General features: G+C 27.7%; 3 protein-coding genes across 3 annotated transcripts; 2 read left to right on the forward strand and 1 right to left on the reverse strand.

Annotated features, from left to right (window-relative positions):
• Positions 1 to 1,174: 1,174 nt before the first annotated feature.
• LOC136091842 (uncharacterized) lies at positions 1,175 to 2,515 on the reverse strand. Its single transcript, XM_065819553.1, has one exon. It carries the CDS (start codon positions 2,513 to 2,515, stop codon positions 1,175 to 1,177), a length of 1,341 nt encoding a protein of 446 aa, XP_065675625.1.
• Positions 2,516 to 3,883: 1,368 nt separating this feature from the next.
• On the forward strand, positions 3,884 to 10,166 carry LOC101239845 (tyrosyl-DNA phosphodiesterase 2). Its single transcript, XM_065818704.1, has 3 exons — positions 3,884 to 4,017; positions 7,920 to 8,090; positions 8,184 to 10,166. The coding sequence occupies exons 1-3, from the start codon at positions 3,986 to 3,988 to the stop codon at positions 8,782 to 8,784; spliced, it is 804 nt and encodes a 267-aa protein (XP_065674776.1). The 5' UTR covers positions 3,884 to 3,985; the 3' UTR covers positions 8,785 to 10,166.
• A 6,748-nt stretch (positions 10,167 to 16,914) lies between these two features.
• Positions 16,915 to 17,695, forward strand: LOC100200799 (ras-related protein Rab-31). Its single transcript, XM_065819554.1, has 2 exons — positions 16,915 to 17,545; positions 17,688 to 17,695. The coding sequence occupies exons 1-2, from the start codon at positions 16,915 to 16,917 to the stop codon at positions 17,693 to 17,695; spliced, it is 639 nt and encodes a 212-aa protein (XP_065675626.1).
• Positions 17,696 to 17,773: the final 78 nt, after the last annotated feature.

Consider the following 17,773-nt stretch of genomic DNA (forward strand, 5'->3'; position numbering starts at 1 on the left):
CACCTGGTACATAGACAACAAATTTGCTACCGCCAATTTGAATCTGACAAGTGAAGTTGACAGATTACGCTTCCATGACAGAATCCAGAAATTGATAATGGACATATCAATATAGGCTGTATATGTCTTAAGTAATAATTTGTAACGAACATATCATATAGGCTGACACATATATATATATATATATATATATATATATATATATATATATATATGTATATATATATATATATATATATATATATATATATATATATATATATATATATATATATATATATATATATATATATATATATATATATATATATATATATAGGGGAGATGGGGGCGCATTGATCGCCGTAGCAGTGTTTTGAAAATTGCGCAGAACCTGAAAGAGATGTAAAAACTTATTAACTACGAAACACATGTAGAACTATCTGGCTTTTGGAATATATAAATATTTTGATCTAAAAAAATGATAAACATGAATAATTTTAACTTTTAAACAACCCTCTCAAAAGATCAATGTACCCCAAACTATGGGGTACTATGATCTCCGACTTGGGGCATATTGATCTTATATGCGTAAAATTATCTAAACGTTTAACACTTCTATAACTAAATCTTGTAAATAATTTAGTCAAAGGGTAATATTGTATAACATATAATACATCTAAATTTTTTAATTATTTTTTAAATATAGCAGTTAAACCCACTAGTCTAATTTTTAATTAAAAAATGTATAAATCACAGCAGCTATAAGCTACCCGCTTTATATACGTTTAAAACTTTACAACAACTTGAAATTTATAAGAACTGAAATATAAAGACTGAAATAAGAATACAACTTTTAAGTTTACAAAACTTGTTAAAAGTACAATATTTTGATTAAGAATATTTCATCATTTGTGAAAGTCAAGTTGTGAAGCAGCTTTTGGTTTACATTGTTTTTTATTCCTAAGCAAGTAATTCTTAGTTTCTTTCTTATCTTTTGTGGAGACTTTTTGTTGATTTTTGGTTTGCTTCAAAATTTTCTTTTCTTTTGACAAACGAATTTCATTTCTGACAGGAGTATCAGTCAAGATCCTTGTTTTTAACTGCCTACTTTTAACATTTTTTTTCTGGCTTTTGGGTAAGGTTTTAAAACCTCAGGTGAGATTATAGAAGCAACACTTGTTGACACTTTGTTTCAAATACTTGTTTCAATATTTACTATAGTTATTTCAGACTCTATGTGATTAACATGTGCTGGTATCATTTCAGATTCCATGTTGTTGACAGGAGTGATAGTAACTGTATCTGGAGCAGCTCTATCTGTAACTGATGATAGTAAATATTCGTCATCTTTGAAAATTTCAGAATTGAATGGCTCAATGCCAGCTACTCTAAATCCTGTCTGTATATTAGATGGTGAGAAAGCTTTTGTATACGGTTCTCGAACTATTGAAACAATATCATAAATGGTCATTGGTCTTGGGTTTGAAACCATCCAATTATCACATGCAGAATTGTAAAACCTTTTCAATGGTCCAAAAACAGTTCTATCTAATGGCTGCAATTTATGGCTGCAATGGGGAGGAAAACTTATCATTGTAATTCCGTGTTGAATTGCAAGCTCCAAGCCTTTAACAGAAATATGACTTTCATGACTGTCGAGAAGTAACAAAACTGGAGATTCCTGAGAACAGTTTGAATATTTAACAAAATGTTTAATCCATTCTATGAAAATTTCTGAGTTCATCCAACCAGAAGGATTTGCAAATCCCACACATCCGGGAGGTCCTTCCTTAATCATGTAATCATGAAACTTTACCCTAGGAAAAATAAATAATGGAGGAATGGAATTTCCAATAGCATTAGAGGCACAACATGCAGTTATCAATGTTCCTCGTTCTGCAGATGTGATTCTTCCAACTTGCTTGCTACCTCTACCAGCTAAAACCTTTACCGGCTTTTGAACGGTTGTTAAACCAGTTTCATCAACATTATATATACAGTTAGGATTATATTTATATCGATTTCTTACCGTTTTAAGATTTTGAAAAAACTCTCTTACAGTGTGTTTGTTAAAAGCTGTTGATCGAGCGAAGCTCGTTGCTTCAGGTGTTCGTAGAGACAACTCTGGTTGTCTTTTCATAAAACCTTGCAACCAATCAATGCCTGCAATTTTATTTTTGATCCATGATGATGGGCATATCTTATTGTTTTTTAAAGCAAATTCATATGCCAATAATCGCGTTGACCTAGTTGAAAGGCCATAGTTCATTTTTGATGCAATTAGTAAATAACTTGATAAACTTTTTTCATCTTCTGCTGTAAAAACTTGTCTATTGTTGTAGTTAGGCTTGAAAGCTTCATTTGGATTAAGCCTCTTTTTACGACAATATCTTTTTAAAGTCATTCTATCTATGTTAAACTGATGTGCTACAACATTCAGTTGTGTTCCTTCTAAAACTTTATTAACAGCTACTTTCATTGTTTCACTTGGTATAGCAACTTTATTTGTTTTTTTAATTCTATTTCTAACCATTTTAAGATCTGTAAAAAAATATATCAATAAAAACATATGTTTTTAATAAATGCTAATATTTAACATAATATTATGTTAAATATTTTTTAATTATTATGTTAAATATTATTCTTTTGATATTATAAAATAATAGTATTATTATTACTAGCTTATAACATAAGTAGATTTAAAAAATGAAATGCTAAAAGCTATTGTTTGTTTATATATAGTTTTTTTTTAAATTATAAATACAATTCCATTCGTTTAACTGTATTGCTTATAAACAAAAACATGGGGCAATTCGTCTTCTATGGGGCACTTTGATCCTCCGATCAATGGGCCCCGCATAGTCAAAGATCAATGTACCCCAATAGGTATAGGCAACATATTGATAGCAATATCTACTGTATAAATTGCAGCCAAATAAAAATTATATATTATATTATACACCTAACACTTACAAATTTAAAATAAAATTGTTGTTAACCCATACAGACATCTAAATAAAAATATATTTGAATTATAGTACGATTTAAAAAAATCACTTTTTATGACGAAAAACAATATTTTCTTTATTTTTTTTGACGCTGATAACCTTATGAAAAAATATTACGAATAATCAATTAGGGAAGCATAATGGTTAATTAAATTGCAACCTCACTTCTAGTAAGGCAAAAATGAACGAGTAAAAGCCAAAAGATCATACTGCCCCGGCGATCAATGCGCCCCCATCTCCCCTATATATAATTTATCAATATATCATATAGGCTGCACCCTGTTGATACCAGAAGGCTTTCTTCCATAGAAAAAAGTTAGATTGATAAAGATGAGAAGAACCATTTTTTGAAAAACACCTTAGGGGTCGTCCATAAATTACGTCACGCTTTTGGGGAGATGAGGGGTTAGCGGTTTTGTGACGTCTCGTACGTGTTACTAAAGAGTAACAATATTGTGACAAGGGGAGGGAGGGTCAAAAATTGCGTGACGTTTTTATGTACAGCCCCTTACCTACAATAAGTAAAATGACGATTTTGTTTAGGAAAGGATTTTTTTTTTCAAGATGGCGGCCGGAAGCATTTAGTGGCACAAGTATAAAGAATACTTATTAATATAAGATTTGAATTCATCTTAATAATGTGTTAAATTTAACTTAATAATTATGTTATTTAAAAGAGGCAAATTAAAGAGTAAATTGTTGACATCTACAGAATCGAAAGCTTTTTAAAATTCAATAAAGATATTGTATAAAATTATATATTTATATTTATATCGCTTTTTTTTTCATTTAAACTTTTTAATTTTTTACTTTTCAACAGTAATCCCAACAGTCCGTTGGAATTATGCTTTGTTTAGTTTTAATATTGATTAAGCATTTGACTATATCCCTTTTTTTTTATTCTTTTTGGTAAAGTAATTGTTATAGTTCCCTTGCTTTTCTTATTTATAACCAAAATTTATAGTATACTGGTTTTGTTAATTCAAATAGAGTTAATGGCAAATTATGATCAAGAGAAAGATAATATGTAAGTGTTTTAATATATATATATATATATATATATATATATATATATATATATATATATATATATATATATATATATATATATATATATATATATACATACATATATATATATATATATACATACATATATATATATATACATATGTATATACATTTAAAAAAAGTATTTTAAAAATAGCTTTTATTATAACTGATTTAAAAACCTGCGCAAACTTGTTTGAAATGCTAAAGTTTTTCAAACATAAACTTTTGGGGTGGATTGAAATTTCTTGTTTTTTTTCCCGCACTTCAATGCTTTGGAACTCTTTCCAATCTTCATGTTTTCCTGAATCGTAAAACCTCTAACTTTCCAAGTTTTCCATTTTTTTCTAGTAACTCTCAACTTAATAGTGGTTGGTTGTAGCCTTGTTGGGAGCGAATCAGAATTAAAAAAAAGAAAAACTAAATTAATAATTAAAAAAATGAATTAAAAATGGCTTACAATTTCTTACAAACTACATATAAAAGTCTATTGTAGATTTCTAAATTTTCAGTTGTAAAAAAATTGCATCATGGAAGTAAATATAGTTTAAACATTAAATTATTATATTACAATAATACGCAGATCAAAGTTTTTTAGATTAGAGTGTCTCAGAAATTTGGCCTCTAAGTTAATGACATTTTATTGGAGAACTATTTTAACTTTCCCAAGCAACCTTTTGCAGACTTCATTTGTGTAATCAATGTCTAAAGGACAAATCCAAGTATCACAATGTCTTTCCAAACACTGGTGGCAATTACCAGTTAATGCTAATTTTAACTTTGTTTTATGTCAATATTTCTTCTGCAAGAGAACCATGGCTTAGTCCAGTAATCTATAATAAAATTGCATGCCTCTATTATTTGTTCTTTTTTTGTTTGGGTTAAAAGCACATATTTCAAGCAATAGATAGCTCTTAAATTTTATTTTGCATTTAAAATGAGTCCTGGTTTAGAAAAACAAATTGCAGATAAATTTATTGTCTTGATATCCTATGCATAGCAAATCCAGCTTTGTGTAATCATTCCTGCCATATTTCTTACTTTTAATAACTGGCCCATTAGGTATATTTTTTCAATTTAAATTATGGTAGTTACTAGTTAACTCCTTAATGAACCAGTTATTAATACAAGGTAATGTTGATAAGGAGTCAAACTTTGAGTTCACAAAATGCTTATGAATTATGTGAATAAAACATTTATAAAAAAACATGGTTTTAAATGTTGCAACCAATTTTTATTTAAATAGACAGTTAGAAATAAATTTCAGATATTTTTGTTTTTGATTAGAAAAAAACATTTTTTTATCTTGAAAACTTTAACTTTATGCAGAAAAAATAAATAAACCGCTAGAAAAATTTAGTATTGTTTACGTTAATGACGCATTTCTTTGTAATTCTACAAAAAATGTCGTTCTTAAAGCAGTTTATTATTGTTGATTTTTCAAACTTTCTTTTTCAAATAAGTTTGACAAGTCATCATCATAATCATCAAGCTTTAGCCTTTTATGTTATTTTTCTTATATAAGCCTAGAGCTTTATCTTTTCTTAGCTATAACTCGTTTATACTATAGGTTACCGATATGTTTCTTGTTAATATGAAAAAAAAGGTTTTTGTTTAAAATAAATAATTTTGGGTAGGGGAACCTGTTGTACCTTTGACCACTTTTTGCTTTAAGGCGTTTTTTGCGTAGCCTATTGAGTAAATCCAAACCATTCAAACTTTATAATAATCTCTTATATTTTGCCCAAAAATTATACTTAGAACTTTTTTTTCATTTGACCAAGAAGTATCTTTTTCCCGCGTTTTAAAAAAAGAAGTCTATTGGTCAAAGGTACAACACGTACGTTGTACCTTTGACCGATGCGCGTTGTTCCTTTGACCAAAATGTTATTATTAAAAAATCATGCAATGTTTGAACCCTTTTTAATATTTTAGCTTGTTATATATTATATAGAAACTTTTGGTCCATCTTATATCAATATAAAAAATCTAATTATTTTGTAATCAAGCCTAATTGTCTAAAAAAAACTAGAAAAATCAATCCTTACAATCTTGCAAAGACTTGTGTATTAAAGTTACGATACTCAGTATTACTAATTTTTTTCAATAAAATCAGTTATTATAACTATTTAGATAAAGTCACATATTTTCTTTAGTTAGATGCTACTTACATGAAATAATTAGGATTAAGGTCCAAAACTTTAAATGCGATTTAATTGTACAAAACATATTTTCTAATATATACAGTTATTTTTATTATTTTAGATAAGAAAAGAGCAAAAATATATTTTTATAACTTATGTTAGCTGGCCGTCTATATTCATTTACATATGATCATAATGCTTTTTATAGAAAATATCTTAATGATGACAACAAAAAATACAATGATAAAAGAGTAAAATATATTAACTATTGCAAATAGTCAGATCAACATCAAACATAAGATACTGACGCTTAGATGAACCATGACCAATACTTGGTGGTGGAAGTTTCATAATAATATCCTTAAGTTCCAAATCATAAAGATTGTCATCTTCTCTTATAAACTTGTTACAAAAGTCTCCTGATTTCTTAAGATACTTAATTTTGTAAACTATACCAACAACTTCTAAAACTTCTGCTACATAAAATCTAGAGCATTTCTTTCCAGCCAACTTGACAATTAAAAAATCTCCAGAAACAATTTCACTTTCATTATCAAGTATATTTACTCCAAAATCAATTTCATTAGAGCTTTCATCATTTAAACATATGTCAGACTGACTAAAAATAATCTGCTTTGCCATTTTTTTTCTTTTGCTTAAAGAGGTCTTTTTAAATTGTTGGTTATTAGATTTTGAATCTAGAATAACTTTAAATTCAGGGGTATCAGTTAAAATACATGATTTTCTATTACGTCTTTTTGAAGTATTTGTTTTTCTTAATTTGGCTTTAGGATGAGGTCGTATTATCTCAGGTGAAACAATTGATCTTGATGGTAAACTCACAGTAGGGATTTCCCCTAAAACAATAGATGACGTTGATGGTACACTGGATGGAGCAGTTTTAACATCAATAATCTCATTAGAAAGGCAAGCTTCAGTATTCACTATTGGCCTATCAGTAACATTTGCAGCTAAAAAGTCAATATCAGTAAAAATATTTTCATTAAATGGATAAAATCCAGTACATTTAAAACTGTTTATAATATTATTTGGTACAAAAGCATGAGGATAAGCTTGACCAACAAGGTAAGATATATCATAAATTGTGACTGGTTTACCAGCATTGCCTGGTGATATCATCCAGTTATTCATGGCATTGTTATAAAAAGTTTTAAATGGTCCAAAAACACCACGATCAAGAGGTTGCATTTTATGGGTTGTGTGAGGATGAAATGTCATTAAAACTATGCCTGATTTTTTTGCTAACTCAATAACAGAAATGTTTACATGACTCTCATGATTATCCATTAATAAAAGAACAGGTTTTTTAATTGACGGTCGCACATTACTAATAAAATGTTCAAGAAATTGCACAAAAATGACTTCATTTGACCATCCAGACTTATTAGCTGCTCCTACACTTCCAGGAGGACAATTATTTAACATGTAGTCTTTGAATTTAGCACGTGGAAATACAAGTAATGGTGGGATGCTATTTCCAGTAGCATTAATGGCTGCAATCATTGTTACATTGTTGCCTCGTTCAGCACTAGTTATGCTCCCTATTTGTTTTTTACCTTTTGGAGCTAGAATTTTTGGTGGTACGTGGACTGTGGTAATTCTGGGCCAGTCTAGAATACAATCTATTTGAAAATTATAATTATGTATTTGTGTTGTTACATTTTGTGTTGTCTTTTGTTATTACTTTAACTAATTTTTATTTGTTTGATTTCAGACCTTGTTGTTTAAAAGTTCTTTCTTGGAACATTGATGGTTTGGATGATTGGTGTTTTGACCAACGTGGTAGTGGAATATGTAGTATTATAAATACCCATTATCCAGATATTGTTATGTTACAAGAAGTTTTAGATGAGCACTTGGTTATTTTTGAACAATTTTGCCAAAAGTAAAATCTTATAAATATGACTAAGTAGTGAAACACTGAAAACATTATAGTGAAAAATTTTTAATATTTTTTACTTTTTTTTTTCAATTATAGATACTCATTTTTTCCATACAAAAATAGTAATTACTTCAACATGATAATGCTAAAGAAGGATATAAACATTGTTATGGTTAAATTTAATCCAGAGTTATTTAAAAACAGTAAAATGGAACGTTCATTGTTAAAGTGTGAAATTCTTTTCTATAATCATCCATTTCTGATTATGACAACACACTTAGAAAGTTTAGGTGATAATTCTGTTATGAGAATAGAGCAAATGCGTTCATGTTTTGAAACAATTTTGAAAACTTCATTATCTAACTTTGTCATATTTGCTGGCGATTTAAATATCAGAGAGCACGAGCTTAAAAGCATAAATTGCATGTTTGCTAAGGATACATGCAATGATGCGTGGGAGTCTGCAGGTAAAGATTCTTCTAAAAAGTTTACTTGGGATGTACTGCTAAATGATAACAAATCATTTCAAGGAAAGTATCCCAGAGCAAGATACGATAGAATGTATTACAGAGATTCAAATAAAATACAAGCCACAGTTTCTGCATTTGAGTTAGTTGGAACTCATAGAGATAAGTGTGGGTTATTTCTGAGTGATCATTTTGGAATTATTGTATCTTTTTTATTAAATGTTTTCTAATAGTACTTTGTGGAAATATTTTGTGAACATGTGATTAAGTTTTTGTTATTGTTTCTGCGTTATTATTTAAGTTACTACTAAATTATTGTTTAAAAAATTTTTTAAAAGTTTTAATTTGATTGAAATGTTTTTATATAATATTTAACTTGGTTAATATCTTTATTGTTAAATGTTTTATTCTTGTGCAATATTATTCTATTTTTACTGACTTCTAAAACTTCAAAGTCTCAATTTTTTAATTTGTTTTCAAAGTCATTAAAAGTTAGCAGATTCTCTTTAACAAATCCATTCAAAAACATTAGCATTCAAATTAGCAATTTTTTTTCTATACTATTATCATTGTTATATTCTTTCTAATATTATTTACTATATTCTTATTTCAGTATTACTTATTTTATTGTCGCAGACGGCTTCGTAATCAAACTTGACACAACGCGAGTTATCATTGTAAAATGTCAGATATCTATTTATACCTACCAATTTTTTTTTTTTTTTTTGCTTGTGGTTATTTTTTTATTATTATTTTGATAAGTTTTATCTAAAAACGACCACGTTGATAGCTACAATGCACAGGGGGCCAGAGGTGAGCAAAATCAACTTCTATATTGGAGTAATTTCTTTTTGTAAATGTAATCTAGAGAACCCCAGCACTCTAAAACTAATATAATTTTTTCCCTACTTTATTTTTGAGCTCAGTGTAATAATTTTACAAAGAAAATGGCAATATTTTACCCTTTAAATATTGGTGAAATGAAAAAATCATATAAAAAAGAAATATGAGGCCAGTCAGACAATATTACAACATTTTAATTTCTTAACTATATATTAGTCCAATGACATCATATACTGAAATTTTTTTTATGCTTACTTTTTTTCAAAGTGTTTTTAAATAAAACCCTTTAAAATGCCCAACCTTTTTTTTAACACTTACCTTTAAACTAACAGAAAAACACTAGGCCGCACATGCGACCTACTTTAAATTACACTTTCAGATATATTAGGTCCAGAAGTTAGTTTCCGCGTTTTTTGTTGTTGTTATATTTTGTCAAAATAAAATTATTTTAATGTAACTTATTTTAGTTATGTTTTCTGTATTATCAGCGTTCAATCAATATATGATTTTCCCAATATAATGTTATAAATATGTGTTATTTTTAGATTAGAAGATGTCAACTTTCGTGCCGGAAAAACGTTATTTGCGGGAAGCTCTTCTTTTCAGTTGCGTCATGAAATCGCAGTCAAAGATCAGAATGGGCGGATCAACGTGACAAACTTAGGCTGCTTCATGATAACGCAAGGCCGCATGTCGCAAAAGCGGTAAAAAAAAAAACGCGTAAAAAAAGTAATTTACTGTTTTTCCCAATGATATTATAATTAAATAATGCGGGATTTTATTGGACAAAAAATGAAGCCGCTTATTTTTGTTTATGACAATAGTCCGCCATTTGTAAAAAGGGCGAAAGCTCTAGCCGGTGTGGAATAAAAGTTAAAAATGCCCAAAATTAAAAATAAAAGTCAAAAGTTAAATATAAATAAATTAAAGATAATTGAAAAACAAATTTTAATAATTATAAAATACTTATAAAAGTTTTTTTATGAGCCTATGTTTATTAAAAAGTATTTTAATTCATAAAAATGCTTCAAAAGCGTTTGTCGTTTTGCTTTCCTATTCAAAATATAAAACCCTTTTTAGTTGAAAATAAATTAAGGAATCATAAATTATTATTTAACAAGTATTATAATTTCCGCTTAACACTTTGACACAAATAGTAGGTAAATTTAAAATATATTTACTTCATTTAAGAAAATAAAAGTTAAAAATATTTGTTTTTAAATTTAATCCGCCATTTGTAAAAAGGGCAAAAAGCGGATTCACTTTTCGATTCGAAGATAGATATCTAATTATATAATATATCATTGGTTTTTCCATTTTTGGGGGGTTATTTAAATGAACAAAACATATTTAAAGTACAATTTTCTAGATGAAAACGGCTATTTAGAAAAGTTATTTAGACGACATTAAAACTAAAAGTATTATATGTAGTTTTCTCGCATTCAACACAATGAGAAATTAAAAATCCTTTTTTCTCGTAAACAAACTTAACTCTCTTACTAAACTAAACTCTTCTTTTTACGTAAATAAAAACTCTTGGGTTACATAAATACAAATAATAAATCTTCCATAAATCATCTTTTTGTTTTTTTTATACAAGTTTACAATTTTAAAATAAGAAGTATTGAAACTCAAAACAAAGATTATAAAGATTTTAATTATTTTCTACCATTATTGAAATAAAACAGCTATATAAAGAATAAGTATAGATTTGGCAGACCCGACGACAGGGAAACTCTGCCCCCTCCCCCCTTCCACACACTTTTTTTCCAAAAAAAAATTGTCTTTTTTAAAAATTTTAAGAAATATTTTTTGAAATTGACAAACGTGCCCCTCCACTTTGAAAAATGTGTTGTCGGCTCTAAATGGCAGGTGTGAAATAGACTTACCATGGCCCGTATTATACGAGTCATGGTAAGTCCATTATTACACATATTTTCAAGTTTATTTCCACATGTCATATTTTCCACATGTATTTTAAACTTTTTTACCAATTGTAATCGTATATTGTATATCAGTTATATATCGTGGAATAGATTTACCAAGACCAGTATTTTACGGGTCCAGGCATTAATAATAATAATTAATATTTATGTGCATACATTTATATATTTATATTTAAAAATAAAATGATATTGAAAATGATAATTTATAAAGATATTGAAAGTATGTTCAAAGAAAAATTCAAAGTACAAGAAAATTCGATTCTAAAGATTATTTCTGGAAATGGTAAGAAATTTAAAACAAAACTTTTCAAAATGAAAAAATGAATAGAATATTAAAATTGATAGTTAATTACTAAATGTTTGTAATTGGTAGAAGAAAAACAAAAAAATTTACATTAAACTTTTCAAGACCTACGGAAAAGTATCGAGTGAACTCAAGATACTTTGATCAATGAAAAAGATACATTTCTTATAAAGAACCAAACAAAGTAATTAATAGCGAAATAACAAACCTTTCAAATAAAACTGTTTACGTACGGGATTTTTTGGGGGGAATTTTTTCCTGGAAGATTATTTCCTGCTACAGTAAGTATGAAGAAATGCACAATTTAAATTAAATAATTATGCGTGATAACCGTGTGAAACTCATGCTGGTGGATGCGTAAGTGTTTATATTCACAATTCAATCGACTTATTTTCGTTAGGATTATGGTGTGAATGAAGCGGATTGTGAGTCATTGTGCATACAATTACTCAACAAAAACTTTAAAAACATAATCATCAATACTATTTATAGACAACCAGGTGGTAATTTTAAAACATTCAAAGCTCATACTAGCTTACTTTTAAACAAAATTCATAAACAAAAAACGCAAAAGCATGTTTCATAGTTGGTGATACAAATATAAACCTGTTGAAACATGCTTCTAATGATGTTAAACATTTTATCGATATTCTCCTTGAACACAGCTTCATTCCAACAATTATTAAGCCAAACAGAGTAACTAAAATTCTTTTACATCAGTTGATAATATAATAACCATGTTTTGTACAGGTATAATAAAGACAGACCTTTTGAGAGGTCAATAAACTCCTTAAAAATCGTGCAAACAAAAATGTCAATAATGATTCAAAATAAATATCGAACATAACCACTTTATCAGTTTTGTCGTTTTGAACATAACCACTTTATTTGCTTTGTTGTTGTTAAGTTATTTGTCAAAACATAACCACTGAATCTTATTAACCGCATTAAAATCACTTAATTTAATGTATATCACTTAATATAATCAATGAATAAAAATTATTTATACAATTATGAACAGAGTTCTGTTAGTATAATGTTTTGAGTTTGATAATCATAACTTTTAAGGGTTTGTTGTTCAATTTAAGCGAACAGTTTTATGTAAAAACTAATTTAATTTGTAATCGGACTTTTCCTTTCCACATCTTCATATGTGAGCATATTTATTGTAGAGATTGGTTTGATTGCTTTCATTTACATTTCTTTTTCTTACGAAAAGGAAATTAATCATCAATGGTGCATTATGAATCATCCCTTGAAATTAGTTTTTAAAAACGTGCATCAATAAAAAAGGCTACCGTATAATTGACATTCCCATTAAAGTCAAACCATAAGTTAAACCCGTTAAAGTTCAGGTTGTAATAAGATATCATTTTTAAAAAGTTTAGAGTTCTTTGTGCTATATCTATCAATAGCAACTTCTCAAATTACTTCAGAAGTGCAAGCTATACCTGTGCTGGTTATTTTTGTAATATTTTTGAATGGTTTAAAGAGTTAGGGTTTTTAAACATAACTATAGTTAAAACAATTTGATGTAACAGTCTACAAATAATGCGTGTTGTGACACGACCTAGTCACAATTGAAACATAAACGCACACAGCCTAGTTATCGTATCCACTTCAATGAAGCAGGTTGGAACCTTTAAAATTAACTAAGTGTTACTAAATATTCGGCAGCCTAATACTCGGTGCTTCGGCCGAACGCCTAGCCGAATATTCAATTTTTGGCAAAATCACTATTCGTGACATCTCTAGTAAAAAAAGTAGCCGAATAGGCCGAATACATTTGGTATCCCAGTCAACATTGTATTTAATAGAGATGTCACCGAATATTCATGATATCTCTATTAAATACAATGTTGACTGTGATCCAATATTTCAATCAAGCAATACGAACAACATACGGACTTATTTTAGGTCAATTTTTTAAATGTTATGAAAACGCGTTTCCAGGTGGTTGGGATACTATAGGATAAATATTGTTGTAGAGATTGTTATATATGGCAACATTTGTTATAAACAAAAAAATCACTTTTAACTACAAAAGATGACAAAATGTTTAATCAAATTCTCAAGAAAAAAACAAAAACTATATAAGAAATTTCTAAGAAATAAAACTTATAAAATAAAATAACTAACAAATATTGTAAAAGCTTGATTGAAAAAACATAACAATACTCAAAAATTTGCTGTTCAAATTTGTTAAAAAAACACTATGGAAACGCTAAGAAAACTTGGAATTCAGTTAAAGAGATTTCATCCAATGGTAAATTAGTCAATAGATAACAATAGCTGAAAATCTAAATAGCATCTTTCCTAATGTGGATCACAAGTTAGCAGCGAAAATTCCGTCGAGTTCTGCAACATTTCATTCTTACTTGAATAAAAACCTTATCTCAGAAAGATTATAAAAGAAGCAAATCTAGATTTTAATGAATAACAACCCGCCTTAAATACTCTAAAAAACAATAAAACTCGAGCAATTCTCAGTTTATCTGGGACAATATCTGATTTCAATGAAAGGTTGAAGATGTGATGCAATGATGGTTCAATGATACCAAATATTGATTTTACGACAAAGCTTTAATCTTTCATTGAAATCAGGTATTGTCCCAGATAAACCAAGAATTGCTTGAGTCACCAAAAAAAAGATTTATAAGTCTGGAGTTAATTTTAATACTACTAATTAATAAGCTATATCAGTTTTACCATGGTTTTTCAAATTACTAGATTGCGTCATGTATAATAGACTTTACAGTTATTTGACGGAAAACAGTTTTTTATAGGGTAAACAACTTGGATTAAAAAAAACCGCTCAAATGATCATGCTTGAATTAAACTAGTAACATATATCTTTTAGAAATGATTGCTTTACGTTAAGAGGTTTTATTGATCTTTCTAAAGCTTTTGACACCGTAAACCACGACATTCTTCAGAAAAACCTTGAAGTCCATAGAGTAAAAAATGATAACTTTGGTTTAAAGATTGTTTATCAAGCAGAAAGCAATATATTCAAAACGAAACAACAAAAATAACAAAATGCACAATCAGTTGCAGGGTTCCTCAACTGATAGTGTTTTCAAGGTCGATCAAGGCTCAACCGTTATTATCTTTACTTTATATAAATGGTTTATATTCAACATCAAACTTGTTAAATATAATCTTATTTTCGGATGAATCCAATCTGTTTTATTCACACTTTTTAACATAGTTAACAAAGAATAAACATAAATAAACAAATCGTTTAATTGTTAAACAAACTCTCTTTAAATGTTAAAAATTTTATCAAACTAAGTTCATCCTATTTCATAAACCAAATAAAAATGAAGATATTCCTCTTAAACTACCTTATCTAAAAATAAACAATACTAATATAAAAAGAGAAACCTTCATAAACTTTCTAGTGGTGATCTTAGATAAAAATTTGTCGTGGAAGCTTCATATAAACACTTTAGAGAGAAAACTCTCAAGAAATAACTCATTAATGTATAAAGCAAAACCTTTCCTTAATATCATGTCCTTAAAAAGTTTATATTTTTCATTATTACATAGTCACCTAAGTTATGGTAACATGGCCTGGGCAAGCATAAATTATACTATGATTAAAAAACTCTACAGTAAACAAAAACATGCCTGTAGAATTGTCTTTGGAATAAGTAAAAAAGATTCTTATGAACCTCTCTTATGCAAACTTGGAGCGTCGAATGTATACAAAATTAACATATATATTGTTTTACAATTTATGTACAAAATAAAATATGGACTGTCTCCACTCATATTTCAATCTCATTTTAGCAAAATAAGCCATAAATACCCTACTAGATTCTCATATGACAACTCTGTCATCCCAAAATTTAAATTAAAACTAAATTCATACTCAACCCAACACCGCGGACCTTCAATGTGGAAATATTTTTACCAGATTGTTACTAACAAGAAAAATACACTTGAACAATTCAAATTTGAACCTAAGCGTTTTTTATTATCTACGGACTTTTCTTTTTCTTTTTTAAAAAAGTAATGTAAACTAAATTTATTCTATTAATTATTATTTATGATTTGTGGAAAAATCAACTATCAAACTTTCGAATGTTGATTCTAAGTTGCGCAAGTTATTGATTTAACGATTAAATAATAGATTTATAGGAATAAAAAAAAATTAGAAGTTCACAAAATAACGCAAACAGAAAAAGTAAATAGTTTTTTAGTAATTAGATGGGGTCATTTCACCATTACTTTATTGCATTTGTCTAAATTTTGTATATTATTTTTCGCAAGGTTTCGGTAATGATAATCTATAATATACACTATTTGTTATTTTAGTTATTTAAAAACCGAGAAAGCCACAATGCGCACATTTAATAGCTATTAGTTTTAAAATTTTTTTTGAAGTGTGCTATTATGTACTCAAACTAAAAATTCTTTTGCGTATTTTTAAAAAATTCTAAAACTCTCAACGTGAAAATAAAAAGTTTATAAAAGTCCTCGACTCTTATAAATTATAATTCTTGTCTTGATAAGGACCAACATTCTCTGATTGTATTCGAGCTTGAAAAGCTCGAATGTAATCAGAGAATCAAAAATTCTGTGACCAGTATCAGAGAATCAAAATTTCTGTGTCAAGTAAACATATTTTATTAAAGAAGTATCGGAAAGAAATATTAAAATACAGGTTTGAGGTTTAGCAAAACTGTGTTGAAATAAAAATCAGAAAACACAAAATAGACATGCGATAAGAAGGGATTCAATTGACCAAACTTTGTGTAAATTTTCTGTTGCTTTTTAGAAAACCTATCGATTTCAAAGCCAAAAAGACTTTAAAAGAAATACAATTTTTTCATATATTATTATTTTACCTTAAGTAATAAATTTTTTTAATTTAAATATAAAAATACGTAAATGTTACATATTTAATACATCAAGTCATCAAAAACGTCAAAAAATCTCTACTGAATAATCAAAAAGAATTTTTCCATCTGAATTACTAAAATTAAACATATTTATAAAAACTTATATTTAATGAATATTTTTGAGCAAAATATATTGCATTTAAGTGTGATAAAATCTTATAATAAGAAAAGATAACTTGTAATATTTTTCATATTGATATCTGACACCATATAAAAAAGTGACGCTTTGAAAACACAAAATGCAATGTTTACTTTATTTCTTATGTCATCAAAAGTATTTAAAACAACATTTTTGAAATCACAATACTTTTAAAGTGTTGAGCAATAATATTACTTGTAAAACAATTAAATCATAAAATGAGCCAAGAGAAAAAAAGTTTTAATGTTGTGGTATTAGGAGAACCTGGTGTAGGAAAAAGTTCCTTAGTTAGAAGATATGTTTTAGGAACCTTTTTGTCAAGAACGACGACGACAGTCGGTGTTAATCGCGTTCCAGTTTGCGTTAACATTAACAAAGAGACTTTCGATTTCAACATTCTTGATACTGCTGGATGTTTTGGATTTCATGGACTAATAAAAAGTTATATGCCAAACGTAGATGCCGTAATTTTTGTTTACGATCTAACAAATAAAGAAACATTTGCCTCCCTTCCACTATGGAATTCTATTATAAAAAATTCTGGAAAACAAGGCATTACAAAAGTATTAGTGGGAAACAAAAAAGATTTATCAGAGCATAGAGAAGTACTTTTTAAAAATGCAAAGAACTACGCTGAATTTGAAGGTATGGTTGCCATTGAAATATCTGTTAAAGAAGAAGATGGTGTAGATCTAGTTTTTGATTGTGTTGCAAGAGAACTTCAACTAAGTAAGCAAACAACTAATATGGAGAACCACATTCGTAAAAATACTTTTCAAATAACAGAAACGCTAGATCACTTAAATATAAAATCTTGTACTAAAAAAGTAAGCAGTCTTCAAAATCTTGGTAAATACTTTTTCAAAAAAAAAACTAAAAAAGAAGAGACATACAAATTACAAAATTTTCACTGGAGCTAAGCTAATCCCATTATTTAAATTTTTTTTGTAAAACAGTGTAAATATATTTAATTTGATAATTTTTTGTTTAGCTATATAAGATTTAAAAATCTTTATTCAAAGGTATTTAAAAGATCACGAGTATTGTTAGATCTCTTACTTAAGAAAACTAAACATA

The sequence above is a fragment of the Hydra vulgaris genome, chromosome 15 (assembly GCF_038396675.1).
Source record: "Hydra vulgaris chromosome 15, alternate assembly HydraT2T_AEP".
Taxonomy (NCBI): Eukaryota; Metazoa; Cnidaria; class Hydrozoa; order Anthoathecata; family Hydridae; genus Hydra; species Hydra vulgaris.